Source organism: Nerophis ophidion, linkage group LG07 (assembly GCF_033978795.1).
Source record: "Nerophis ophidion isolate RoL-2023_Sa linkage group LG07, RoL_Noph_v1.0, whole genome shotgun sequence".
Lineage (NCBI taxonomy): Eukaryota > Metazoa > Chordata > Actinopteri > Syngnathiformes > Syngnathidae > Nerophis > Nerophis ophidion.
This window is the reverse complement of record NC_084617.1, coordinates 25,616,348-25,625,860: the sequence shown is the minus strand read 5'-3', so window position 1 is coordinate 25,625,860 and position 9,513 is coordinate 25,616,348. Positions and strand designations below refer to the sequence as shown.

At 44.3% G+C, this 9,513-nt stretch overlaps 2 protein-coding genes across 3 annotated transcripts in view; both read right to left on the bottom strand.

The window, feature by feature from the left end:
* Positions 1 to 6,467: 6,467 nt before the first annotated feature.
* On the bottom strand, positions 6,468 to 7,600 carry ccdc103 (coiled-coil domain containing 103). Its single transcript, XM_061905801.1, has 3 exons — positions 7,314 to 7,600; positions 6,795 to 6,946; positions 6,468 to 6,729 (listed from the first exon to the last, which is right to left on the bottom strand). The coding sequence occupies exons 2-3, from the start codon at positions 6,941 to 6,943 to the stop codon at positions 6,588 to 6,590; spliced, it is 291 nt and encodes a 96-aa protein (XP_061761785.1). The 5' UTR covers positions 6,944 to 6,946; positions 7,314 to 7,600; the 3' UTR covers positions 6,468 to 6,587.
* Positions 7,601 to 7,750: 150 nt separating this feature from the next.
* LOC133556141 (rho GTPase-activating protein 27-like) overlaps positions 7,751 to 9,513 on the bottom strand; it is a 29,314-nt gene continuing 27,551 nt past the window's right edge. For both annotated transcript variants that reach the window (XM_061905785.1, XM_061905783.1), the window contains 2 exons: positions 8,468 to 8,573; positions 7,751 to 8,396 (listed from right to left, as the gene is read on the bottom strand). In XM_061905785.1, coding sequence (XP_061761769.1) covers positions 8,219 to 8,396; positions 8,468 to 8,573 — 284 coding nt within the window. In that variant the 3' untranslated portion in view covers positions 7,751 to 8,218. The remainder of the gene's footprint in view (positions 8,397 to 8,467; positions 8,574 to 9,513) is intronic.

The window sequence follows — 9,513 nt, the reverse complement described above, 5'->3', positions numbered from 1 at the left end:
TCTGGCACTGATCGTACAGGGAACGGACCGCCACAATGAGACAGTCCGATACCCCATACTCTCTGAGCACTCCCCACAGGACTTCCCGAGGGACACGGTCGAATGCCTTCTCCAAGTCCACAAAGCACATGTAGACTGGTTGGGCAAACTCCCATGCACCCTCAAGAACCCTGCCGAGAGTATAGAGCTGGTCCACAGTTCCACGACCAGGACGAAAACCACACTGTTCCTCCTGAATCCGAGGTTCGACTATCCGACGTAGCCTCCTCTCCAGTACACCTGAATAAACCTTACCGGGAAGGCTGAGGAGTGTGATCCCACGATAGTTGGAACACACCCTCCGGTCCCCCTTCTTAAAGAGAGGGACCACCACCCCGGTCTGCCAATCCAGAGGTACCGCCCCCGATGTCCACGCGATGCTGCAAAGTCTTGTCAACCAAGACAGCCCCACAGCATCCAGAGCCTTAAGGAACTCCGGGCGGATCTCGTCCACCCCTGGGGCCTTGCCACCGAGGAGCTTTTTAACTACCTCAGCGACCTCAGCCCCAGAAATAGGAGAGACCACCACAGATTCCCCAGGCACTGCTTCCTCATAGGAAGACGTGTTGGTGGGATTGAGGAGGTCTTCGAAGTATTCCTTCCACCTATCCACAACATCCGCAGTCGAGGTCAGCAGAACACCATCCGCACCATACACGGTGTTGATAGTGCACTGCTTCCCCTTCCTGAGGCGGCGGACGGTGGTCCAGAATCGCTTCGAAGCCGTCCGGAAGTCGTTTTCCATGGCTTCCCCGAACTCTTCCCATGTCCGAGTTTTTGCCTCCGCGACCGCTGAAGCTGCACACCGCTTGGCCTGTCGGTACCTGTCCACTGCCTCCGGAGTCCTATGAGCCAAAAGGACCCGATAGGACTCCTTCTTCAGCTTGACGGCATCCCTCACCGCTGGTGTCCACCAAGGGGTTTTAGGATTTCCGCCCCGACAGGCACCAACTACCTTGCGGCCACAGCTCCGATCTGCCGCCTCGACAATAGAGGTGCGGAACATGGTCCACTCGGACTCAATGTCCAGCACCTCCCTCGTGACATGTTCAAAGTTCTTCCGGAGGTGGGAATTGAAACTCTCTCTGGCAGGAGACTCTGCCAGACGTTCCCAGCAGACCCTCACAATGTGTTTGGGCCTCCCAGGTCTGTCCGGCATCCTCCCCCACCATCGCAGCCAACTCACCACCAGGTGGTGATCGGTAGAAAGCTCCGCCCCTCTTTTCACCCGAGTGTCCATAACATGAGGCCGCAAATCCGATGACACAACTACAAAGTCGATCATGGAACTGCGGCCTAGGGTGTCCTGGTGCCAAGTGCACATATGGACACCCTTATGTTTGAACATGGTGTTTGTTATGGACAAACTGTGACGAGCACAAAAGTCCAATAACAAAACACCACTCGGGTTCAGATCCGGGCGGCCATTCTTCCCAATCACGCCTCTCCAGGTTTCACTGTCGTTGCCAACGTGAGCGTTGAAGTCTCCCAGTAGGACAAGGGAATCACCCGGAGGAGCACTTTCCAGTACTCCCTCGAGTGTTCCCAAAAAGGGTGGGTACTCTGCACTGCTGTTTGGTGCATAAGCACAAACAACAGTCAGGACCCGTCCCCCCACCCGAAGGCGGAGGGAGGCTACCCTTTCGTCCACCGGGTTGAACTCCAACGTACAGGCTTTGAGCCGGGGGGAAACAAGAATTGCCACCCCAGCCCGTCGCCTCTCACTGCCGTCAACGCCAGAGTGGAAGAGGGTCCAATCCCTCTCGAGAGAAGTGGTTCCAGAGCCCTTGCTGTGCGTCGAAGTGAGTCCGACTATATCCAGCCGGAATTTCTCGACTTCGCGCACTAGCTCAGGCTCTTTCCCCCCCAGTGACGTGACGTTCCACGTCCCAAGAGCTAGCTTCTGTAGCCGAGGATCGGACCGCCAAGTGCCCTGCCTTCGGCTGTCGCCCAGCTCACAATGCACCCGACCTCTATGGCCCCTGCTATGGGTGGTGAGCCCATTGGAGGGGGGACCCACGTTGCCTCTTCGGGCTGTGCCCGGCCGGGCCCCATGGGAACAGGCCCGGCCACCAGGCGCTCGCCATCGTGCCCCACCTCCGGGCCTGGCTCCAGAGGGGGGCCCCGGTGACCCGCGTCCGGGCGAGGGAAATCTGGGTCCATGATGTTTCTTCTTCATAAAGGTCTTCGAGCTGCTCTTTGTCTGATCCCTCACCTAGAACCTGTTTGCCTTGGGAGACCCTACCAGGGGGCTTTATGCCCCCGGACAACATAGCTCCTAGGATCATTGGGACACGCAAACTCCTCTACCACGATAAGGTTGCAGCTCAGAGAGGAGACAATTATTTATTATTAATTATATCGGTGACCATTGAGAAATACTACAAATATGTGAGTACATTTTGACAAGTATTTATTATTAATGTTATTGATGACCAGTGAGAAGTACTACAAATATGTGAGTACACTTTGACAAGTATTTGTTATTAATATTATTGATGACCAGGGAGAAGTACTGCAAATATGTGAGTATACTTTGACAAGTATTCATCATTAATATTATCGGTGACCATTGAGAAGTACTACAAATATGTGAGTACACTTTGACAAGTATTTATTATTAATATTATTGACGACCAGTGAGAAGTACTACAAATATGTGAGTACACTTTGACAAGTATGTATTATTAATATTATCGGTGATCAGTGAGAAGTACTACAATAATGTGGGTATCTTTGACGAGTATTTATTAATATTAATGATGACCAGTGAGAAGAACTACAAATATATGAGTACACTTTGACAATTATTTATTATTAATTATATCGGTGACCATTGAAAAGTACTGCAAATATGTGAGTATACTTTGACAAGTATTTATTATTGATATTATTGATGACCAGTGAGAAGTACTACAAATATGTGAGTACACTTTGACAAGTATTTATTATTAATATTATTGACGACCAGTGAGAAGTATTACAAATATGTGATTACACTTTGACAAGTATTTATTATTTATTATTATCATTATTATTATTGGTGACCAGTGAGAAGTACTACAAATATGTGGGTATACTTTGACAAGTATGTATTATTAATATATTGGTGACCATTGAGAAGTACTATAAATATGTGAGTACACGTTGACAATTATTCATTATTAATATTATCGGTGACCAGTGAGCAGCACTACAAATATGTGAGTACACTTTGACAAGTATTTATTATTAATATTATTATCATTATTATTATTGGTGACCAGTGAGAAGTACTACAAATATGTGGGTACACTTTGACAAGTATGTATTATTAATACATTGGTGACCATTGAGAAGTACTATAAATATGTGAGTACACGTTGCCAATTATTTATTATTAATATTATCGGTGACCAGTGAGCAGCACTACAAATATGCGAGTACACTTTGACAAGTATTTATTAATAATTATATCGGTGACCATTGAGAAGTATTACAAATATGTGAGTACACTTTGACAAGTATTTATTATTAATATTATTGATGACCAGTGAGAAGTACTACAAATATGTGAGTGCAGAGCATATAGTTCTGACTTATATCCGTCAGTAGACTCGCTATGGAAGTGTTAAAAACTACTCGTCGAAGTGGAGGCACGTAAAAAAGACCACCCGCAAATGAAAGCGGCTTAAAGATGGTCTGTAAAACATAATCTGTGCAACATTTTAACAAAAGAACCAATATTATGTTTTGTGTAGGCCACAAGTAAGTATTTACATATATCTATCGCACATGATATCACACAGAAGTAAACATTCTGCAGGTCTGGTTATATCGCACATGATATCACACACAAGTAAACACCCTGCAGGACTGTTTGTATCGCATGAAATATCACACATGTGTAAACTCCCTGCAGGACTGCTTGTATCTATCGCACATGATATCACACAGAAGTAAATATTCTGCAGGACTTCTTGAATCGCACATGATATCACACACAAACACTCTGCAGGACTGCTTGTATTGCACATGATATCACACACAAGTAAACACGCCACAGGACTGCTTGTATCGAACATGATATCACACGCAAGTAAACACTCTGCAGGACTGTTTGTATCGCATGAAATATCACACAGGTGTAAACTCCCTGCAGGAATGCTTGTATCTATCGCACATGATATCACACAGAACTGCTTGCATCGCACCTGATATCACACACAAGTAAACACTCTGCAGGACTGTTTGTATCGCATGAAATATCACACAGTTGTAAACTCCCTGCAGGACTGCTTGTAAATCGCACATGATATCACACAGAAGTAAAAATTCTGCAGGACTGCTTGTATCGCACATGATATCACACACAAGTAAACACTCTGCAGGACCGCTTATATTGCACATGATATCACACACAAGTAAAATCCCTGCAGGAATGCCTGTACCTATCGCACATGATAGCACACAGAAGTAAACATTCTGCAGGACAGCTTGTATCGCACATGATATCAAACACAAGTAAACACGCTGCGGGACTATTTGTATCGGACATGATATCACACACAAGTATACACACTGCAGGACTGCTTGTATCGCATATTACAGAAGTGTAAACTCCCTGCAGGACTGCTTGTATCGCACATTATATCACATAGAAGTAAACACGCTGCAGGACTACTGTATCGGACATGATATCAAACACAAGTAAACACGCAGCGGGACTATTTGTATCGGACATGATATCACGCACAAGTATACACACTGCAGGACTGCTTGTATCGTATATTACACAAGTGTAAACTCCCTGCAGGACTGCTTGTATCGCACATTATATCACACAGAAGTAAACACTCTGCAGGACTACTTGTATCGCACATAATATCACACACAAGCTGCGGGACTGCTTGTATCCGACATGATATCAAACACAAGTAAATACTCTGCAGAACTGCTTGTATTGCATATGATATCACATACAAGTAAACAGGCTGCAGGACTGCTTGTATCGCACATGACATCACACACAAGTAAACACGCTGGGGGACTATTTGTATCGGACATTATGTCACACACAGATTTACACACTGCAGGACTGCTTGTGTCGCATAATCTATCACACAAAAGTAAACACTCTGCAGGACTGCTTGTATCACACATAATATCACAGAGAAAAAAACACTCTGCAGGACTGCTTGTATCGCACATAATATCACACACAAGTAAACATGCTGCATGACTGCTATATCGGACATGATATCAAACACAAGTAAACACGCTGCGGGACTATTTGTATCGGACATGATATCACACACAAGTATACACACTACAGGACTTCTTGTATCGCATAAAATATCACACAGAAGTAAACACTCTGCAGGACTGCCTGTATCGCACATAATATCACAAAGAAGTAAACACTCTGCAGGACTGCCTGTATTGCACATAATATCACAAAGAAGTAAACACTCTGCAGGACTGCTTGTATCCCAAATAATATCACACACAAGCTGCAGGACTACTTGTATCCCACATAATATCACACACAAGCTGCAGGACTGCTTGTATCCGACATGATATCAAACAGGAGTAAACACGCTGCAGGACTGCTTGTATCGGATACGATATCACACACAAGTAAACACACTGCAGAACTGCTTGTATTGCATATGTAATCACATACAAGTAAACAAGCTGCAGGACTGCTTGTATCGCACATGTTATCACAGACAAGTAAAAACTGCAGGACTGCTTGTATTGCACATGATATCACACACAAGTAAACACGGTGCAGGACTGCTTGTATTGCACATGATATCACACACAAGTAAACACGCTGCAGGACTGCTGTATCGTTAATGATATCAAACACAAGTAAACACGCTGCGGGACTATTTGTATCCGACATGATATCACACAAAGTATACACACTGCAGGACTGCTTGTCTCGCATAATATATTACACAGGTGTAAACTCCCTGCAGGACTGTTTTTATCGCACATGATATCAAACAAAAGTAAACACGCTGCAGGACTGCTTGCATCGGATATGATATCACACACAAGTAAACACTCTGCAGACCTGCTTGTATTGCATATGATATCACATACAAGTAAACAGGCTGCAGGACTGTTGTATCGCACTTGTTATCACAGACAAGTAAACACTGCAGGACTGCTTGTATCGCACATGATATCATACACGCTGCAGGACTGCTTTTATCGCACATGATATCACACACAAGTAAAACACTCTGCAGGACTGCTTGTATCGTACAAGATATCACATACAACTAAACACGCTGCAGGACTGCTTGTATCGCACATGATATCACGCACAAGTAAAAACTGCAGAACTGCTTTTATTGCACATGATATCACACAGAAGTAAACACTCTGCAGGACTACTTGTATCGCACATGATATCACAAATGACCACAATGAAACACTGCATGACTGCTTGTTTTATAACACATTTTACACGCAAGCTGATATCATCAAATACTTGTTTTTTTTTCATGATATCGGACTGATGTCTAATATCGATACCATCACATTGTGAAGAATTAGGAGTCATGTGTGTAATCAGGGTCAGGGGTCATGGCGCGCTTGATGTCGGGGCCAACCAAAGGGTTCCATGGTTGTTTGCGGGGAGCGTTCTTGTCATCCTGGTCCAGCGGTTTCAGGTGACAGGTAAGAACCATGTCTCTAAATAAAGACAAACATTGTCCCTCAGTGTGTTGCCGAGGGTAGGGGTCAGAGGTCAATCTGACCTGAACTGCTGGTAGGAGGACACGCCCTGACTGACGGCTCGCAGCTTCGCGTCGTTCTCCCGTTTGTATTTGCGTTCGGACTCCACGTTCGTCCGCAACTCTTTTTCAAGGGCGGAAAAGTCGATGACGTCACGCTGGGAGGAGGCCATCACCTGATGACGTCGCACAAGTAAAACATGACCTTTCCAAGATGGCCGCCTAACCTGTCAATGTTGACATAACTAGACAGGGTGTAAACACCCATATTTTTAAGGCAAACGGCTAATAATAATAATGTTTGACGTTAATTTCCATGTTAACAATATTCATGTTTAACGTTAGCTTGGAGGCTAACATGTAAGACAATAATAATGTTTAACGTTAGCTTCCATGCTAACATGTAAGACAATAAAAAAGTAATGTTTAACGCTAGCTTCTAGGCTAGCATGTAAGACAATTAACGTTAGCTTCCAGGCTAACTTATAAAAGTAATGAATAAATGTATCTATATGTATGTACATATGAGTAATATATACATACCAAAAGTTAGTCCTGTTGGCGTTCTGTGCTCGTACCCGAGTCTTTACATGTCGGACAAGTGGAGCGCAACAAAACGTTTCCATGACAACCGTCAGGTTGTATGGAAAGCAATAGAGTCCAAAAGCGCCATACATGACGTACGTCTTAACTTTAGTAAACAAATCAAATCCGCATGTTGTGATCTGGTCTTCAACCCATTGTTATGTGAATGGGCGAATGTGGAAATACTGTCAAAGCGCTTTGGGCTCCTTAAAAAGGGGTAGAAAGCGCTATACAAGTACAACCCATTTACCATTCAACCCATTGTGCTCATATATGCACAAATACCATCAGACATAGGTAATTATTATTTTAAATCCTGACATTATGCTTTATACATTACTACTTGCATACGATGTACGCAAGTAGAAATGTGCCATGTTGTATGCAAGTCAACGTTTGAAATGGAATAAAATCTTTATTTTCAACAACTTTTAATGTTGTTTTGTCCCTCCAGAATCTTGTCATTTCCCAATGAATGAAAATTATCAGTAAGAATACTAACGTCATTATTTACGTCTATATCATACGACCGCTTCCTCTTCCTCAAACTTTTCTAGCGGAGAGGCAGAGCGTGTTTGCTCCAGTGGTTCTTTGAGGTTCTCATGTTCATAAGGTGCACTTGAAGATCGCATCCGGTCCAGGGTCCTCAATGGTTCCACCTAGTGATATTTTGGAGGCTCTAGAAGGATGTGTCCTAAAGATGAAGCCGAGTCACTTTGATCGAGTGTCATAAGCACGCCAGTGTTCCCAGTGGCTCCAGCTTAGAACTTGCAGGGATTCCGACTGCGTCCGCTCGTGGGAACACCTGTCACAGTGTTCTTGGAGGGTTCTGGAAGGTTCCACAGGAGCCGCGCCTGCCTGCGCTACCTTTGCACGAAGACGACGTGGAACTCGTTGAGCATCAGCTCCACTATCTGGCTCTGGAAGACCATGTGGATCGTCATGTTGGCCGACTCAGTCTGGGGGCGGAGCAACGTGGGTCCGAACACGATAGCGACGCTCTGCACCGACATCCTGTTGGACTCCTTGTGCTCGATCACCCTGCGGAGAAGAAGATCTGAGCGGAGAAGCTGGGGGGCGTGTCTTCCGGGTTACCACTGGCGTGCTCGTACCTGCGCAGGTGTTTGAAGAGCAGTTCCATGGTGTCGTGGTTGGGAACTGGCAGGGCGGCCACCAGATCCTTCATGTAGGACACCCTCAAGTCGTAGTCTGGAACTTCTGCTGGGACACAAGATGGACAGCTGAGGTCATGCTTACGCTCTGATGTCATGTGGCATCATGGGACATCATGTGACGTCACTAGAGATCGACCGATAAGTTTTTTTGAGAGCCAATACCGATTTTAAGTAGTCAAGAAGGCCAATAACCGATATTTGTTTGCAGTAAAACTTATTTAAACATAAATAGTATATGTCATTGGCCCTGCGATGAGGTGGCGACTTGCCAGGGTGTACCCCGCCTACCGCCTGAATGCAGCTGAGATACGCTCCAGCGACCCCCCGCGACCCCAAAAGGGACAAGCGGTAGAAAATGGATGGATGGATAGTATACGTCAGTAAACAGCTAAACAAGGCTTGAAGTCGTTCTTTTTATTATTATTTTTTAGGAAACGTGGGACCAGTAGTGACATCATTTTTTTATGCAGCGCTGTAGTGGTTAATTTAGCAGCAAAAAACACCAAACACATTTATCACGTCTTTATTAAGAGGTGCATCAATATTTGCATTGCAAAATATAGCAAAATTACTGTGAAATTTTTTTAAAATATTGGATTCTTCTACATCACAATACTCAACATCGACTCCATTTTATAAAAGTTTCAGGATTTAATACATTTTAAGGTTTCCTCTTGAGAAGGCTGTAATATTGTCAACATTTTGATAAAAATAATTCTGGGCTCCTTCACATAGATTATAGTTGAGACTTTTTTCGAGATGGCTGACATCAATTCTTGTATCTTATTTGTCAAGACATTTACACAAATTTTGGATTTTTCGCAGATGTAAATTTCCTGTCGTCTTCATGTCCATCCTCTCTGTCGCGTTGTTCTTTGATTGAATCACAGAACTTGAAACTGCGCTCCTTTAATAAACCCGCACTACTCGCATTGTTGGCAGAGTCTTGATAGTTAAATAATTAGATAAAAAGTCATTATTAT

Coding starts and splice junctions, on each gene's coding strand:
- ccdc103 (XM_061905801.1), bottom strand. CDS start 6,943: ATGGCCTCCTCCCAGCGTGACGTCATCGACTTTTCCGCCCTTGAAAAA. Junction 6,730..6,794: donor TCCTCCTACCAGCAGTTCAG/GTCAGATTGACC, acceptor GTCTTTATTTAG/AGACATGGTTCTTACCTGTC.